This window comes from Ostrea edulis, chromosome 2 (assembly GCF_947568905.1).
Source record: "Ostrea edulis chromosome 2, xbOstEdul1.1, whole genome shotgun sequence".
NCBI classification, from domain to species: Eukaryota; Metazoa; Mollusca; class Bivalvia; order Ostreida; family Ostreidae; genus Ostrea; species Ostrea edulis.
Genome location: NC_079165.1, coordinates 14,365,579 through 14,385,475, shown reverse-complemented (window position 1 = coordinate 14,385,475; position 19,897 = coordinate 14,365,579). Strand labels below are relative to the sequence as shown.

At 41.8% G+C, this 19,897-nt stretch overlaps 2 protein-coding genes and 1 long non-coding RNA gene across 3 annotated transcripts; 1 reads left to right on the top strand and 2 right to left on the bottom strand.

Moving 5' to 3' along the window:
* Positions 1 to 245: 245 nt before the first annotated feature.
* Positions 246 to 4,514, bottom strand: LOC125681272 (uncharacterized). The gene is made up of 2 exons (XM_048921291.2): positions 3,896 to 4,514; positions 246 to 1,282 (listed from the first exon to the last, which is right to left on the bottom strand). Exons 1-2 carry the CDS (start codon positions 4,421 to 4,423, stop codon positions 692 to 694), a joined length of 1,119 nt encoding a protein of 372 aa, XP_048777248.1. The 5' UTR covers positions 4,424 to 4,514; the 3' UTR covers positions 246 to 691.
* Positions 4,515 to 7,311: 2,797 nt separating this feature from the next.
* Positions 7,312 to 18,778, top strand: LOC125681271 (cytochrome P450 2J3-like). The gene is made up of 4 exons (XM_048921290.2): positions 7,312 to 7,737; positions 15,256 to 15,774; positions 16,129 to 16,566; positions 17,484 to 18,778. Exons 1-4 carry the CDS (start codon positions 7,392 to 7,394, stop codon positions 17,660 to 17,662), a joined length of 1,482 nt encoding a protein of 493 aa, XP_048777247.2. The 5' UTR covers positions 7,312 to 7,391; the 3' UTR covers positions 17,663 to 18,778.
* Positions 13,154 to 15,337, bottom strand: LOC125677343 (uncharacterized). The gene is made up of 3 exons (XR_007371037.2): positions 14,073 to 15,337; positions 13,628 to 13,787; positions 13,154 to 13,403 (listed from the first exon to the last, which is right to left on the bottom strand). It is a non-coding gene; the product is annotated as an uncharacterized LOC125677343 (long non-coding RNA).
* Positions 18,779 to 19,897: the final 1,119 nt, after the last annotated feature.

Sequence of the window (19,897 nt, the reverse complement as noted above, 5' to 3'; positions counted from 1 at the left end):
GTATGGTCCATTATCAGCCTAACTCCGCGGTGTATGGTCCATTACCAGCCTAACCCCACGATGAATGGTCAATTACCAGCCTAACCCAGCGGTAATTATTCCATTACCAGCTAACCCCGCGGTGTATGATCCATTACCAGCCTAACCCCGCGGTGTATGGTCCATTACAACCTAACCCCGCGGTAATTATTCTATCGTCAGCCTAACCCCGCGGTAACTAGTCCATCGTCAGCCTACCCCTTTCATTCATTCCTTCATACTTTATTTCCTCCCTTAGGAGATTATAAAGAAAATACAGTTACTATTAAAGCCATGGGAACTTAATCACACCTACTATTTTCTTGTAATTATCGGTATGAGTAATTGATCAGAAGGACGACAAAACTTGAAATCATCAGTCTGGAAATCATCATGGTCATGTCCGATGAAATGATACAGATTCTTTTTAAAAATCATCGAAATGTTAAAAATAAAACTGGAGGTTTAAGAAATCGTTGTATGTTTTGTATAACATCTACACTGCCACTATGTTTCGTTATGATCGCATTATTACTGCAGTATGCATGAAAATAGTCATTATGAGTTACTTTTAAAATGAGAGATAAATAATATATGTATGTCCTTTCAGAGTTCTATGCATCACCGGATTCAACAGGAACTGCAGCTGGTGTGAGAAATCAGACTGGCTTCATCATGTATCGAGGTCACTGAAGTCCAGTTTATCATCCACCTCCTGTTGACGTATGGTCCTCCTCTTGTCTAGAAAAATCCTCGAATAACGATAGTCAAAAATCCCAAACTCGTTTTGGAAGGCCTCTTTGTCGGAGACGCATCCCACTGGGATCATACTTGCTGAGGTTCGCATGACGCACACACCTAGAAATCCCACAGCATGGGAAGTCCAGAGATAGATCCTGTAGTAATCAGGTGTCACGAAACTTAAGTGAATCAGGTACACCGCACGCCAAAACAACATCGGAAGCATGCCTAAAATAGCTATGAACATTTCTTCTAGTATTGCTACCAACCAGGGATGTTTTTCTTCCACTCTTTTGTTCAGTTTAATGAGTTCGAATTGTCCGATGATGGGAATGGACACCAACCCGTAGAATATCAGTAAGGAAACGAGACCAATGTCCAACAGTTCGATCGGATCGTTTTCGTCCACTGGCATAGCTATTTCCAGGAGTACCCAGTATCCTTTGAGGGCGAAACCAGCAAACGTTGTGATCACAAAAACTGTAAACAGTGTGTCCAGGAGGAATTTCCAGCTTAGTCCAGGCTGAAAATACAAAAATGTACACTATCGTATGGATCCCAAAAATGTACACTATCGTATGGATCCCAAAAATGTACACTATCGTATGGATCCTAAGAGATGTATACTATTGTATGGATCCCAAAAATGTACACTTTCGTATGGATCCCAAAAATGTACCTTATCGTATGGATCCTAAAAGATGTACACTATTGTATGGATCCCAAAAATGTACGCTATCGTATGGATCCTAAAAAATGTACACTATCGTATGGAACCCAAAAATGTACACTATCGTATAGATCCCAAAAATGTACACTATCGTATGGATTCTAAAAATGTACACTATCGTATGGATCCCAAAAAACGCACACTATTGCATGGATCCCGAAAATATACACTATTGTATGGATCCCAAAAAATGTACACTATCTTATGGATCCCCAAAAATGTACACTATCGTATGGATCCTAAAAGATGTACACTATCGTATGGATCCCAAAAATGTACACTATCGTATGGATCCCAAAAAATGTACACTATCTCATGGATCCCCAAAAATGTACACTATCGTATGGATCCTAAAAGATGTACACTATCGTATGGATCCCAAAAATGTACACTATCGTATGGATCCTAAAAGATGTACACTATCGTATAGATACCAAAAATGTACACTATCGTATGGATCCTAAAAGATGTACACTATTGTATGGATCCCAAAAATGTACACTATCTTATGGATCCCAAAAATGTACCTTATCGTATAAATTATAAAAATGTACACTATCGTATGGATCCTAAAAAATGTACACTATCAAATGGATCCCAAAAATGTACACTATCGTATGGATCCCAAAAATGTAACTTATCGTATGGATTCTAAAAATGTACACTATCGTATGGGTCCCAAACAAGAGGCCCATGGGCCACATCGCTCACCTGAGTCACCTTGGCCCATATCTGAAGACTTTCCATATATATTTGCATGTAAAATCTTAGTCCCTATTATGGCCCAAACTACCCTTTGCAAACTTGAATCTACACTATGTCAGAAAGCTTTCATGTAAATGACAACTTCTTTGGCCCAATGGTTCTTGAGAAGAAGATTTTTAAAGCTTTTCCCTATATTTGTATGTAAAACTTTGACCCCCCCCCCCACTTGTGACCCCATCCTACCCCCCGGGGGCCATGATTTGAACAAACTTGAATCTGCACTATGTCAGAAAGTTTTCATGTAAAATCAGCTTTTCTGGCTCAGTGGTTCTTGAGAAGAATATTTTTAAAGATTTTTCCTATATATTTGTATGTAAAACTTTGATCCCCTATTGTGGCCCCATCCAACCCCAGGGGCCCATGATTTGAACAAACTTGAATCTGCATTATGTCAGGAAGCTTTCATGTAAATCTCAGCTTTTCTGGCTTAGTGGTTCTTGAGAAAAAAATTAAAGTTTTTCCCTATATATTTGTATGCAAAACTTTGATCCCCCCTTGTGGCCCCATCCTACCACCGGGGGCCATAATTTGAACAAACTTAAATTTGCAATATGTCAGGAAGCTTTCAGGTAAATTTCAGCTCTTCTGGCCCAGTGGTTCTTGAGAAGAAGATTTTTAAATGACCCCACTCTATTTTTGCATTTTTGTGATTATCTCCCCTTTGAAAGGGACATGGCCCTTCATTTGAACAAACTTGAAAGCCCTTCACCCAAGGATGCTTTTGGCCATGTTTGGTTGAAATTGGCCCAGTGGTTCATGAGAAGAAGATGAAAATGTGAAAAGTTTACAGACAGACGGACAGACGGACGCCGGACAAAATGTGATCAGAAAAGCTCACTTGAACCTTCAGTTCAGGTGAGCTTAAAAACGTACACTATTGCATGGATCCCAAAAATGTACAATATCGTATGGATCCCAAAAATGTACCTTATCGTATGGATTCTAAAAATGTACACTATCGTATGGATCCCCCCAAAAAACCGTACACTATTGCATGGATCCCAAAAATATACACTATTGTATGGATCCCAAAAATGTACACTAATCTTATGGATCCCCAAAAATGTACACTATCGTATGGATCCCAAAAAATGTACACTATCTCATGGATCCCCAAAAATGTACACTATCGTATGGATCCCCCACAAATGTACACTATCTCATGGATCCCCAAAAATGTACACTATCTTAATGAACAATATTGCATGGATCCAAATGAAACTGAACTTTAAAATGTGATGTGAGCTACAGTACCAAAGCTCTATGGGTTAGAAAATATTGGTCCAGTTTTCTCATTTATCCTAATGAGCTATGTGTACAGTCCTGCAACTATATGCAATACATGTATGCACAGGGGCTAAGCCCGTTTTGGACCCGAACTCTATATTGATGGTATCACAGAGTTCGGGCCCAAAACGGGCTTAGGTCCTGTGCATGTATGTAATATTGCAAAGTCGTGAAAATTGAAGGTTGAAATGACAACATTTCCAGCCGGGTACATGATTTCTTCAACATGCGACATCATATACTAATTGCTTCAGATTTTGGAGTTTAAACAAATTGGGTAGAAAATTGGAGTTATTCAAATCTTCATTTCAGGCATTATGTTTTGAAAAGGCATGTAAATATATATGTACCTACCTCACAAGAAAACTTGGTCGGAATTGAGAATGAATCCATAACATCTGGGTCTAATGCCATGGTGAGAGGAGGGGTTAGAATGCCTAGGTGGTTCCTGAGCAGGGCCAGGAGGACGGTGGCCCCTACTAACCCCACCACGGCGCTAGTCAGTGTCATTCCCGTATACAGAACGGTAACATATGCCAATCCGCGCCACTGCATGACACCGATTAGAGCCATGACGTATTTATAAACATGCACCGCTATCACAAACTTCCACGTGCACTCTCCGTCCCCTGGAATCAACCATGTCCGGAGTATCTGTTGACACAGAATGGAGCAGATCACCAATGCACTTCCTAGACCGTAACACACCCAAGCAGAGAGGGCGAGGTCTTTGGGAAACAGGTAGAAATCATAGATTAGCCATGTGCCCATCCAGTAACTTGCAACAAAATTGGGTAAAATGACCACTCCCACCAACGTATCCCCCACGGCAAGATACGGCCACAGGCGCCACCACTGTCGCTCGCTGATCTCCTTCCACATTACAGTTTTTAAGTAAGTATAACAGTGGTCATTTAACGCGTGGTCATTTACGCTTTCCCTTGCGCTTTGTTGTTTTGGTCAGCTCCAGAACTAGGTCAAGTCAACATTGTATGTATGTCAGCGTAATCTCATAAGCGCGCGCCTTGGACAATCATTACGAAAGTGTAATAAGTACGGAGTAACTGCCAGTCAGAAAAACATTTCATCTTGTAGATCATTCATGTATTATATTTTGTAGAATACTATACACCGGACTTGATAGAAAAATACTATACCCCGCATGTCCCAGAACTTCGAAGTTCTCGGGATTTGAATTGCACCATACACGCAGTTACAGTGTACTGCACGTGCATGTATATACGTGTAGATATAAAATATAGGTACGATTTTAATTTTACAAACGCCTTTACAAAATATATTGGGTTGGTCACATTGTTGGTGTTTGATTTAGTTGAAGTGGGCTTAATGTATTTCACTGAGAGATATTTGGAGTATTGAAATTAGAATCGGATTTTTAAATTTTAAAATGTATTATTCATATCAAACAGACCACATACATATCAAGGATATTCAAGATTTCAGGACTATATAGATGTCATTCCGTGTAATAATTGTACATCATGATAGATAAAGATACAATCGTTTAATCTATGATAATTGTAACTAAGGAATATTCTATCTCCAGAAACCAGGGGCGGATCAAGGAAATGCGGTGGGGGGGGGGGGGGGGCGCAACTTTTTGAGGCAGGGGGTCTGGTAAGTCCGAGATTCCTCTGACTCTTATCCCCGCTTTTATATTGTGACATGTCCGCACATGTCACAATATCACAATATAAAAGCAGGGGTAAGAGTCAGACGAATTTCGGATTAGGGGTCTGGGGTGCCGTCTTGAGGCCCGCCAGTGGGTCCAGGGCGAAGCCTTGGTGGGGACTCAGGAGGCGAAGCCCCCGGAAGCTCTTGGATTTTACAGATTTTAATAGGGCTAGAAATATGTCTCGTGTGAGGTCATTTTTTACTATTTTCTGTCATTTTTGGTAAGGTGAAATTAATAAAATGACGCAAATTTTAAGGGTTTTGGGGGAAAATGTAAGTTCTCCTAATAAAAGTTATTCAATAATAGAAATATTTTGTCATTTATTTTTCCGAGAGTGGAAGAAATGATAGCTTCTTCTATCGTTTACATTTTTCTGAACAAAAGACCACAATTTACCATATATTTGACAATTTTAGGGGGGGGGGGGGGCGCCGGCTGCGCCCCCTTATATCCGCCACTGGAAACCGCCTCCCCCCCCCCCTTAAATCCGCCACTGGAAACACGTCATATTGCCGCTATAGTGCAACAAAAGCGATCCATGCTGACAGTCAGACTAGATATACTGTGCCATGTACTGCATCAACCTAGAAGTGTCTGTTGACAGAAACATCATGTATTTTCATGCCTCCTGCTGCTATTTTCCTGAGCTGACCTCTCGATCAATCTGGTTAAAATCAGATCTTTGATCCGCTCCGGGCGTTATTAGTTGTTATGTCGCTATATTTTGTGTAGCGACATAACAATAACGGAGCGGATCAAAGATCTGATCAATCTGTTTGACCTCGCTTTGTAGTCCAGTACACGAGTGCAAGATAGAGGAACGACAGTGAACGTTTCTTTTTGCCATGAACTTGAATTAAATGAATTCTGAGCGACCTGTTTACAGTTGTGTGTACAGATACCTGTATATGGGAGTTATGTACTGTCCCATTTGATCGATACCTGGCGCTCCATATTTGGTCGCATGTTGCATTATCTATAGTTCCCAAGCTTTGTATGGTAATGCTAAATTTAGTCATGCAGTCACTTTTAAAATAGACTATAGACAAGTATGGTGTACTGTACGGATCACCGGGGAATAGTTCCTTCGCAGTTTTATTCAAAACGCACGATGTAGAAACAGAGAAGCGATACAGTGAAAACGATATAATTCATTAAAAGGTCGATGTATTATGTTAGGGCTGGTTTCCTCGTTTTATTTAATCATCCACAAGAACATACAGATTCTTGCAGTTTTGACTAACAGTTCAGTTTATTCTCTCAAACCATTAATGGTAGATCTACATGTACATGCGGAATAGTAACAATATATGTACATAATAAATAACACAAAAGCAACAACCTACACAAATACTACACTTCAGCATTTTCAGAAAACAGTCCGAAAAAAACCCCCCGTGAATGTCATATTTCCGCGTAAAATGTCACAAGTTTATCGATATTTCATTCTCTATACTGTATCAACAGGGCCGTAAATTACATGGAGGCGGAGGAGGCAGCTGCCTCCTCCAACTTTTGAGCCAAAAAAAATTAAAATTTAAAGTTCATTAGAATTTATGTTGTTTCCAATAACTAAGAACATGATACCTCCCTTAAAAAGCATTCCAAATCTTTCTTTTAGAATGAGTTAGTCAAGTAACATCTTAGAAGGCCCTAGAATCAAGGATTTTGCACGAAACGTGTTCAGTGTGCACAAAATGTGCTTAGCGTCTGGGGGCCTGGGCGGCCCCCAGACCCCCGCCTAATTTCCTGCCTCCTCCAAATTGAAGGTTAATTTACGGCCCTGATCAACCACCCCAGATTTGTGTTGTTACATGTAGTAACCTGAACATTCTGTACACCTTTATATCTACGAGTTTTATCATGTCTATCTCAACAAATCAAAAACAAATAGACGCAATTATAGTAGATATCCTTCTTGACCTTTTCTTGACCTTCTCTTGAAAGCTCTGTACTCGTGTTTTCAGTCTCGTTTTAAATCACAATTCGTGTAGCAAATTTGTGACCGTAACAGGACATCGTAGTTTTAAACAAAATCAAAATACTTCCTTATTTAGTAAAACGGAGAATCACCTCGTACCTAGATATGCGTAACGAAAAACACCTATCGCTATATATAGGGGACAATTTGTCCCGTCAACAAACATTACAAAGATGCCGTTCTCAGAAGGGATTGTAACATTCACTATTTTGCTGTTAGTCAAACTCCTGGTTATTTTTCTGCTCTTCTTATGGAGGCGCAGTCAAACCCGCAAAGACCTCCCCCCGGGTCCCAAGGGACTGCCCCTACTAGGAGTCCTAAATAACCCACAGAAAATGTTCCAACAATTCCGAGAGTATCGTAAACAGTTTGGGGATATATTCGGGTTTTATACTGGCAGGAGTTACACAGTGGTGGTCAATGGGGGTGAGACGATACGGGATGTGTTTGTCAAGAAAGGAGACGTATACTCGGTCCGGCCCAGTTACATACTAATGAGGGAGTTTGGCGGTAACAGAGGTAAGCACTAATTAGTATAACCATTTCTCTGATCCGCCTCTCTATTCGAGGCATTCTAAAAAAAAACTCCAAAACTTTATCCATGATTCGTGTATTTTAACAATTGAAAGATGCGTGTACAAGTCGTACCTGAGCGATATAGGCGTCGATAGACATCAATATTAACCTATTTATATACCCAGCGCGGGGAGCTGTCAATTTCTATTTATTTAACATGCAAAATTGAGGAAGCATGATTTAAAATTATTATGCTCTTTAAATTGGGTACCCTCTATTGCCAGATATATATATATATATATATATATATATATATATATATATATATAAAGTATCTATAGTCTTTATTACTGTGTATCTGTACATAAATCATGGGTCCCGCGGACTTAACTGTTCTGCCTGCTGTCGGGTCTAGCTTCGGGTAGGTCTTGTACGTCTGGCATGTACCATAACCGCGGGGAATCTCCTCGTGCTGCTGGATGTTGATCCTCTGCAATCCGGGGATAAACAAGTCGTACTGGGGAAGACTCCCCAGATACTACACTCCCCCCCCCCCCGTTTTCTCTGAAGGACGGAGAAACGGGTCCAACCAATGGTCAAGGTGGGCGCGACACGCCCCCTCGGATTAACTATCCGAGGACGCCGGAAAGAGTTCCGGCAGGACAGGTCCGGGTAAATGCCCCGGAGAAAACTGACTGGGACTAATCTAATCCCAACCGGTGTGGGCCAGGGCAAGCCCTGGGTCGCACATCCATCACTGAAAAGGATCTGTAGATTCTCCCACCAGCTCTAAATACAGGTGGGGGACAAGGCAACCTGATGCCTCTGAACTGTCGGACTTGGGTCCTGAATGAGTCATGTCCCACAAGATCCGTCTCGAAGTCAAACTCAGCCCCTTGAGTCCAACCTGGGAACCCGAGAAGTTCTCGGGAGACATAATTCCATGACGCCACGCTAACAGGGCCATTGTAACCATCCTGAACACCTTCACTGGGCGCACACTGAGTAAGGCCAACAGCTGAAGCTTCAACCACACTAATTTCCTCAGCAATGTTGGTCGGCTCAAGGGGGAAATCTCCTCCACCATCCAATATGGCCTCCTTGGAAGTTGACCAAGTACCAGGGCAAGCTAAGGAGGCAACATTAACTCTTGCTGTAAATGTGCTGAGCTTAGTCCCTGCCTCAGTGTGGGGATCCACACTGTTCACGTGCTCAACGACCAAGTCAGGTGCCAGCACCCATGGTTCAGCCTCCAAGGCTGATCCGATCGCACTGCCTCCGGAGATGGACACTTCCTCATCTGAAGCATTGACAATGCTGGTCACCAACATTCTCTCCCTAGCATAAGCGTGCGGCACCGATAATACGTCCGAGGTCTGCTTGATCTGAGGGCCAACTACAAAGTCTTCCAACTCCTTATCCAAACGACAAGGACATAGGACGACTGAAGCAGCTGGGACCCGTATAGACTTAGTTACTGAAATCTGGGCCTCCTGTCCCCCTACTGGGCGCCTGAACGTCATAGGGACCTTCTCCTCTCCCAAGGTCATCGTGCCATGCTCCAAATCTATGTGAGCCTTCTGCTGATGGAGAAAATCTATACCTATCAGCATTTGGCCCTGCAGGGGGGCCACCTACAGGTCGACATTATGTTCCGTGTCTCCAAGGCGAACTGCCACAGGGCCAATGATGAAGCCCCTCATCCTGGGATTTTCCCCTGCCTGGACCAAGGTCATATGCTGCTTGATGGGAGGCTTGGGGTTGAGTTCCTCGTAGACCCGGGTGGACAACACACTCCCCTTCGCGCCAGTGTCTACCACTGCCTGTAGTCTTACTACCATTTGGACCATGAATCCGGTGGTTGGGCGCATCTGTCCTATTGGCACAGGCGAGTCTTCGTGGGATTCTCCCGCATGCCGGAATAGCATATCCGCAGTCCCGTTCTCCGCTTGGCCACTGACCATCCCCAGCCCACATTCCTCCTTGGGCTGAACCTGCGCCCTAACTGGCTCCGGGCACTTGCTAGGCTCAGACGCGGGGTCCGCGTCTACCTGCTCCTCCTGAATGAGCGAGGGCTCCTGATCCGGCAAGTCCTCCGAATCCTCCGGAAATTCCTCCCCATCCCCCCGATTCTCTGCCCCAAACCTGGGCAGTTCCGGCACCACGATATCCTCAGGGAGCCTGAATCCCGACAACATATCCTTGGGAGAGGGCTCGTATTTGTCCTCCTCCCACCCTATGACCCAGTCATCGGATTCCTCCTCCTCCTCGGATGCCTCCTTGAACCGCACTTGGAGTGTACCCTTCCTGGAGCGGCGCATGCAGGAGGGCGCCTGCCTGTGTCCTGCAAACCGACTTGTCCCCGTGCGAGCGTCGCACGGCCTTGGCCTAACTGGGGAGCGCTCTGGAGTCAGCACCCTGACTTCCCGCTGCGTAGGCCCTCCACTAGATTGCGACTGGCGGGTCTTGGCTCCCCGCCCCCTTGGTTCTGATGAACACGGTTGTGCGTCTTGACCGCCCCTAAGCTTGACCTTGGTCCCCTGGCCCTGGTTCGCCTCAGTTTTCCCCTTCAGCTCCGGGCATTCCCTCTTGAAGTGCCCCATGGCCCCGCATTTGTAGCAACCTACTGACTTCCGATTGCCGCTCAAAGGTGGCGATGAAGGTCTCCGAGGAGAGGGGGTCCGCCCTCGGAGTTCCTTCTCCATCTCCTCAAGGCGCTGGCGCATTTCCTTGATCTCCTTGTCAGGATTGGGAGCTTCAACCTGAGCTACCTGCCTCACATCCCTCATGGGCTTGGATGACTTCATCTGCCGTGAATGCTGATAGTAATGCATTCGGTCGACTGCTTCCTCAACTGTCTTGGGCTGGCCGTCCAGGACATAAAGTCCTGCGTCTCTATCCTCAGCATCGAAGCACAGCCGGGGGATGGCATATACATGAAAATCCGGCACAGACAGGAAAGCCTGGGTAGCCAGGGTAAGCATCCTGTCAGCCCAAGGTCGCAATGACTCGCCCACATCCTGTGATGCTGACTGAAAGTTCAATTGATGCGTGAAACCTGGTGCAGATGACCCAAAACGTTTCTCAAACCGCCCAATGATGTCAGCCAAAGAGAGACCGCGGTCTGTTTCCATCAACAGGGTGTAGTAGTCACTGGCTGTCCCCTCCAAGGAGAAGCAGAACTGATCATGTTGTTCCATCTCAGTCCACTGTTGGCTGCGGTCCAGGCGAATGAACTTGTGCAGGAAGGACTTCCAGCTGGAATTTCCATCGTACCGCAAATCTTTGTACTGGGGTGCATTTCTACTGAAGCCCATCGACTGCTCCCCTCTACAAGAGTACTGGGGGACCTGGTACGTGGTGCGAGACGCTGGAGCTAGTCCCTGGGCAGAATGCCCAGAGAATGGTGCGTGTCGTTCTGGTTCACCTAACTGGGGTTGAATGTGCACTACGCTACCCCTCTCATCCCCCAACCCACAAGCTGTGGTGCCAGGGTAGGTGAAGGGCCCCTGCTGTTGATAAGGAGTCATCATGGTAGGGTAGGGCATAGGTGCTAGCGTAACCGCCAGGCATGGGAGGTATCAAAGGCTGAGTGTGGGGGCATTCCCCCCAACCCAAGGGTCTTGCACATGGGAAGGGTAGGCATGTGAAACAGGGGACCCTGTAAGCAGATCATAGCCCTGACTGGGCTGTGGGGACGGGTAATTCCCGTAGGTAATCCCTGGCTCCGAAAATGGGGCAACTGGGGAATACGGTCCAGGAGTGGGGTGCTGGAAGCGTGAACCCAAGCCCATCTGGGGGCAAACCCTGACTAAGCTGCCCTAGAACCTGATCATCAACCCATGAATGAGGGGATGGGGCTGACATTGACACTGGAGTGTAGGAATGCAGAGTAGGGGTATGGTATTCCGGGAGACTCCCAGAGCTGGGTACATGACCACTCCCCTTGACTGGAGTAGGCCTCACCGGGACATTAGGAATAACTGAGCCCCCACCAGGGGACAAGAAATCCTTCTCCCATCTACCCCAATCGCTAAACCCTGGGGTGTCATGTCCAGACCCTTTCTTGGGCGAATCTAATCCTATTAAATTCCCCGGGAAGTCACACCTACGTTGCATATCCCAATCTAAGCTATAACCTTTATCAGAGCCAAACTGCGTGCCAGGAAACCTCACTTCCCCACCTGTGGCATCCCTTAACCTACCTCCCCCTCCCTCAAACAGGATGGCAAGGACGGCGTGAAATAACGTTCGCCATCGCCTGAAGATACCTGGGAGTACGCGGGTACATTCCGCGTGACCACAGGTGTGTCCGGGTGAGGGCACAAGTCCAGCCCGCATAACGCCTCATCTATAGACATATCCATCTCACATGTAAATACACCTAATCCACAAAAATGTATCAAAACTGCAATCAAGGAATGTCTAAATTGATTCAGTAATTAATAAAAATCCCTGTTAATCACTAAAATGGAAATCAAGTAGAAAAAAGAAAAATCCCAAATCTGACACTACCCGCCAATATGGCGACCTAACGTGACTGGGGAAAGCACAAAAAAAATATGCAATAACCCACCCAGGTAAGTCCGCGGCCTCGAGTTGGGCGCCAATAAAGTATCTATAGTCTTTATTACTGTGTATCTGTACATAAATCATGGGTCCCGCGGACTTAACTGTTCTGCCTGCTGTCGGGTCTAGCTTCGGGTAGGTCTTGTACGTCTGGCATGTACCATAACCGCGGGAAATCTCCTCGTGCTGCCGGATGTTGATCCTCTGCAATCCGGGGATAAACAAGTCGTACTGGGGAAGACTCCCCAGATACTACATATATATACCCAGATAGCAAGACAACGTCGGGCCAACGTTGGCCCAATTTTTTTTACGACGTTGGGCCACTGTTGGTAGTCCTATGTTGGCCCACGGTCATTTTGCTCATCGGCCCAACGTTGGTCCAACATGTTGGCATACTGTTGGGCCAATGTAGGTATAATTGTAAGCCAACTTACAGCCAATATTGATAGTTGGTTGTTTTGGTTGGCCCAATGTTGACCCCTTGTTGAAATGATGGCATTATTGTTGGGCCAACGTAGATAATATTGTAAGCCAACTAACAACCGGCGAATAGACTGGTTGGTTATAGGTTGGCCCAATGTTGGCCCTTCATTATTTGAAAGGGTGGGTCGGATATTGGCGGTTATTGATCTAAAGTTTCTTTTTTGTTGGTCAATATTGTTGGCTACACTAGTAACTTACATTTATCAAACCAAATTGAATGAATACTTCTTGAAAATACATTTGTAAATTATATTTTAATATACAATATTGACTTTCCCCATGATTGTTTGAAAAAAGTACAATGCACATTTTGACCTGCATTCATTATTCATGCATACATTTAGAAAGAAAACATTACAAATGATTCGCTGTAAAATGATTTTTTATGTGAATTAAATTGTCAAAAATTACAACATAGGTTTGAAATAGATGATGGTAGACATTTCTGAAAAATAATGATTTAAAAGTTTTTAATCCTGGCTCACTTCCTCACTGTCCCTCTGTTGCCGTTTCCGCTCGTTCTTTTTTCCTCCCTTTGTCGCCTCCCTCATCTCGATCTTTGGCGATTTCATTGTCAGTTACACCACTACAGGTTTTTTTTATCCTGACAGCCTCTGGTTGAAAATACAAATAATTTGGTATTGAAAACAAAGTAAATACTGGTACAGAATCCAACATATGGATCATATGATTAGGTCTTTTAAAGACAATAACGTATATTACAGGTGCATATCGATCTATAAACCTTAGTATCTTTATCAAAAAACATGATCATATATACAATAAACAGTAGATGGAGACAAGCTTGGAGAAAGATGTTCAATGCTCTACAACTTACTTATTATGTCTCTTAATTCTAGATTTGACAGCCCTCTGTTTGTTCCTTTCCCACTTCAATTCCATTGAGCACTAAGGTTAATTGTCGCCATTATAAAGGACAGTAATCTCCGAACACATGTTTGAACATTATCACCTCCGATGCATATAAGTTTTCCAAGCTTTAAATCACAAAGGTATATTTATAATATTAGTTAACTGAAAAGACCGTTAGAAACATGTACAAAATAATAAATGCATAAGCAGTATTTATTATAAATGTACAAAACAATTGAAAACAGCAGAGCAACAACCAAATAATACAAGGACCTAGCATTGGGAGGGGAGTTACTTATATTTACATGAACTTCCAAGTGCCATTGAGCATAAACATGATAAGAATGGGAACAATTTATACAGTAAATTTTAAATATATTAAAGATGATTATAAATATATTCATACTTACATTTCTTTTAAGAAGCAGCTGCATGTAAGAATAATCCAAAATTTTAAACTCCCGCTTCTCACTTGCTCTGCATATTGAGTTTATCAACCACCTGTGAGTAGTTGAATTTGACGGCTCATCCCACAGTTTGGTGCTTTAATCGCTGTGACTCCCCAGTTTTAGCTTTAGTTTTAGTTTTAGCCTGACCTTTGTTTCAATGTAATTATAAAACTGGTTGGGTTTTACGTTCATATCCTGTCCCAGGGAACTTATACTATTATAAGAAAACTTTTATCCAGTCTTCTAATGCAACACCCATGAATTAAGTCATACATATAAGATTGAATTAAAAGTTTGAGCTTAGGATTTTAAAACTAAATAATCATACACCCGCTTAAATTCAAAGAATAGAACAAAAAACTTACTGATGTGTTGTTCTTAACAACAAATATAAATGGATGCAGTCATCCAATTGCATGCAATCAGCATGGACAAAGAATGTCCTCTAACTATTTCATAACCTGTCTCTTAAATTCAGCATTCTTTAATGTTATGCAATCAGATATCTTGCAACACAACCATAGCGGCAACATCAAGATGGAAAGTTTACAAACGTGGAACCAACGTTGGCCTAACGTAATGCTCCCCAGCTTGCATTTAGTTCGCAGTACAACTGTTGGGCCAACATTGGACTAATGTAATCACTCCAACTTGAAACACTTGATATAAAAGAATTTAACTCATGCTAACATCGGGCCAACGCTGGGCCAATGTACTATTACCAGCTTGATTAAACATCTTTGTTAAGGATGCATTACAAACGTTGGACCAACATTGGGCCAACTTCAGAATCCCAACATCTTTGGAAAATAAAGCAAATAAGAGTTGATTTACGTTGGACCAGCGTTGGGCCAACATAGAAATCCCATCATGATTGAGAAGATTGGCATGGTAACATTGGCCCAATGTTGGCCCAACGTTGTCTACCCCACGCCCACCATACAACCATTTACCGATGTTGGCCCAACGTAGTCATGCTATCTGGGTGCCCTTAAAATTAAATCTTTATTCGTATAAGACAGGGTGATTAACAGGATATATTCACCCAGATGATGGTGTAGGGGGGTTCAATTTGTAAAGATTGACGGACGAACAAAGATTTTTCTAATAGCTGGATTTTAAAGAAAATGTTCTTTTCTTTCAGGGATTCTATCAAACTCGGGGAGATCGTGGAAGGAACAGCGAACATTTACGATTACAACACTCCGGGATTTTGGTGTCGGGAAGCGAAGTCTGGAAGGGCGGATCCTGGAAGAGGTGGAGGTATTTCTTGACGCCGTCAAAAATCAGAACGGACAGGCGTTTGATGTAAAGCCTTTCATTCACGTCAGCGTCTCAAATGTCCTGTGCTCCATTATATTTGGGAAAAGATTCGAATATGACGATGTGATGTTGAAGGAGATGGTCCGATCCTTGAATGAGTGTTTGACGGGAGCGGTACGTGTCTCGCTGATCGAGTATTTTCCATTTCTGAGATACCTACCAGGGGATCTCATGGGCCTGAAGATGCTGAAACGGAAAATGGAAAAGTTAGATGCATGCTACAAAAAATTCCTTCAAGAACATAGAGCTAACTGGGTGGTTGGGAAAAAAGACGATTTCATCGACTGTTACTTGACGGAAATGGATCGTCGAAGACATGATCCGGACAATGTGTTCAATGGTAAGATTTGTCGTCTGCCAGGTTGCCTATGACCAACCTGTTTGGTGCTTATGAATTTTGATATATTGATATCTGGCTCTCATGACTTGAAGCCAGTTAATTTCTAATGTTCAACTCATAAAGTTCAATGCAGAAAGTCAAAGTGATCTTTGATATTTTGACAAAATTAATTTTTGGTCGTCAACTAGTCATGTCCAACCACTCTATGAAGTTTAGGGATATTATCAGTCGGACTGCACTTGCATAAAACCTGTAAAGTTTGATTGTTTTTAAAAACGCAGAGCAGGATCAACAATAAAGTTCCACAAACTTGTTATTCAACTGTTAACATATCATTGATTTTATATCTAACAGAAGATGAGCTGAAACAAATTCTGTCGGACATGTTCAATGCCGGAACAGACACAACAGCCACAGTGATTCGTTGGATTATAGCATACGTCATCAACTACCCGGATGTCCAAAGCAAACTCCGTAAAGAGATCCATGACACTATTGGCAGAGATCGTCTACCGTCTTTGGATGACCGCTCCCATCTCCCATACACTATGGCAGTCATCAACGAGGTACTCCGAATTGGTATTCCATCTTTCGGAGTTCCTCACACAGCTGCTGAAGACACATACATCAACGGATATAGAATTCCCAAAGGATGTTCTATGCTTCCGAATATTGATTCGGTGAACTTTGATCCGAACTTATTTCCGGACCCAGAAAAATTCGATCCTGGTAGATTCATCAAGGAGGATGGAAAGTTCAACGATGATTTGAGGATTCTTACGTTTTCTATAGGTATGATGTAAGCAGTATCGAATGGTGTATACATTCTTATATTCACTCCGTGCTATTTGTTATGTTCTTTTATAGTAACGTGAGAGGTTTATGCCCTTTCTACGTACATTCTTTGCAGATTTGATTTAACGGGTTTTGCTTATTTACAGTGAAAATAGCGAAAATAAGGCTGTTATATATAAAGCGCCAAGTAGATCATCAATTCAATTATTTCGAGCAATGATTAAATTCATTCGCGCATTAATTCAATTGATGAGAGCAAAAATTGATTTGATCCGCAGATTAATTCAATTGATGAGAGCAATAATTGTTTTGATGCGCGCATTAAATCAATTACATTTTTTGTATTGCTCTCATATATTCAGTTGATGAGCGCATCAATGTGGTGGGATTATTGCCCGCAACATTGCATTTGGAGCTTGGTATAAATGATTTGATGATCGATTTAATTCTTTTGAAGATATCTTTAATCATTTACAACGCCTTTAATATAAGGAATTAATGCGCGCATCAGTTCTTAAAAGGAAAGCAAGAATTGAATTAAAAAGATCATAAATTCAATTGTGGATATGTTGAATTGAAGATATCTCTACGTATGTTCTCAGTAGTTGCTCTCTTTAAAAGAATTATTGCACGCATCAATTAAATTAATGATATCATTAATTCAATTGAAGTGAGCAATAATTTAATTATTGATATCGTCAGACAATTAAAGATATCTTCAATGATTTGTGTTAATGTTAATTTGGCGCTCCATAGTTTATATCTGCTCCAGAGCAAGAGACGTTTTATTTTCCTTCAGATTCATCTTAAAAACTGAGCTAATTAGGTTTATTAGTTTACATTCTATGACGAAACAGACCTGTCAAGAAATTTTTTGAATATTTGCAATTCATGAACAAACCAATCTTTTGCAGGGCGAAGAGTTTGTCCTGGGGAGTCTTTGGCCCGTTTTGAGATTTTCCTATTCACAGCCTCCATTGTTCAAAGGTTCGAATTACTCCAAGACGGACCATTACCTCCTTCCACGGAACCCGTCCTAGGAATCACTTATAGTCCCAAGGATTTCAAGTTCCACGCCAAGTTTATTGATTAGTTCAGCGACATTGTGTTTCTAGTATTTTGGCGAAAAGCTAAACTGTGCAACTAGCTGTATGTGTTCTCAACCATGGAGCAGAAATATAGAGGTTCCCTATAGGAAAGGATATTGAGAAGGTTTACACTCGTTTTGTAACTTGATACTGAAAGTTAAGAACTCCACTTCACATTTTATGACTTATACAGAACTGGGTGGTGTACCTTTGATAATACACAGGAAATTACATATACTGAAGTATAGGGTAAAAATTTGAATACTCAGAATTGTAGAAAAAATTATATGAGGAATAATAATATAACAATTCATATCATAATCATATCATAATTCAGGGGTATTTAAGGCGAGGTATACGTTATGTTCTGTAGGTTTCAGTAATGTCAGGTATTCACAAAGTCTTACCCCCCCCCCCCCCAACTGTTTGCTATGACAAAACAAAGGCTGACATATATTATGATGATTTGAAAACTCTTCTAAATGTCTTATTTACAGTATTACCTTGGGGGGAAAAGTATTCACTCTCATTCGCAATGATGGCTACCTTCTTAGGATGTATTAATCCTAAACACTTATAACAAGTTCTATACAGTCAAACAGAACGTGCTCTACATATTTTTAGATTATGTGATGTTAACAAAATTGAAGATGAATCTCACTTTATTTTGAAATGTCCACAGTATAACCACTGTATATAAATTAAAAAATACCGGTAATATTGGACAGTGATCTGTACCTTTAAGCTTGTTCAGTAACTTAGCCTTAGAAACAGAAATCACCTTCACAGTCGTTGTATCTCTCTTTTGAAAGCTACTGGCCATGAAATAATGTTGCTCATAGTGCATATAATGAATTTCATATCATGCTATAATTATATATCATATAATAATTATATTAAATGTTTTATATATACATGTATGTACATACACTTTAGATAGTATACTCAGGGTATAGTGTGTGTTGTGTGCTGTACTCGCAGTATTATTATATTTTGTGTATATTAATGTGAATGTCTATTTAATTGATGAATGTTCTTATCTCTTCTAAGTGTATGTGGTGTGTTTAATACATGCCTGTAAATCGTATGGTTTTGTGCGAATAAATTGAACTGAATGTTAACATCGTTGATCGTGAACGCTTTGAGGAGAGTTGTATGAGCGGCAGAAAGGACCAACAACAAAAAAATAACATGAGAGAAAATAAACACTTGGTATAACATAAATGACCATAAACACTTTTAAAAGAAATGACATTAAATGCTTAATCATCGGATCTTTTTGCAAAATAGGTATACATAAAAGCAAAATTAACGATCTGGTACGTAACGAACAGACGTAATTGCAAAACGAACGATTATCTTCGCAAAACTAACAATATACATGAAGTATTAAGACAAACCACTTAATACACAGCAAGTGATTTTATATGCACAACAAACAGTGTTATTTTTCAAATAATTGACAATAAAATCAAGATGAACGGTTTCCCACCATATATACATACAATGAAATCAGGATAATAACGCGGAATGAGCAGACATAAAAACACAAGAGGTCCATGAGCCACATGGATCACCTTAGCCCATATTTAAATATTCCCCCTATATATTCGCATGTAAAACTTTGATCCCTATTGTGGCCTCAACCTACTCCTTGGGGCCATGAATTTTTGCAAACTCGAATCTGCAATATGTCAGGAAGCTTTCATGTAAATTTCAACTTCTATTGTGCAATGATTCTTGAGAAGATTTTTAAAGATTTTCTCTATATATTTGTATGTAAAACTTTGATCCCCTATTGTGGTCGCACCCTTCCCCTGGGGGTCATGATTTTAACACACCTGAATTTTCACTCTATCAGGAAGCTTTCCTTTTCTGGCCCAGTGATTCGTCAGAAGATTTTAACGATTTTCTCTATATATTTGAATGTGAAACTTTGATCCCCTATTGTGGCCCCAACCTACCCCTGGGGCCATGATTTTAACAAACTTGAATTTGCACTATGTCAGGAAGCTTTCATGTAAATTTGTACTTTCCTGGCCCTGTGGTTCTTGAGAAGATTTTCAAAGAGTTTACCTATATATTTGCATGCAAAACTTTGATCTCTTATTGTGTTCCCAACATACCCCCCGGGAGTCATGGTTCTAACAAACCTTAATATGCACTATGTCAGAAAGCGTTCATGGAAGTTTCAGCTCTCCTGGCCCAGTGGTTCTTTAGAAGATTTTTAAATGACCCAA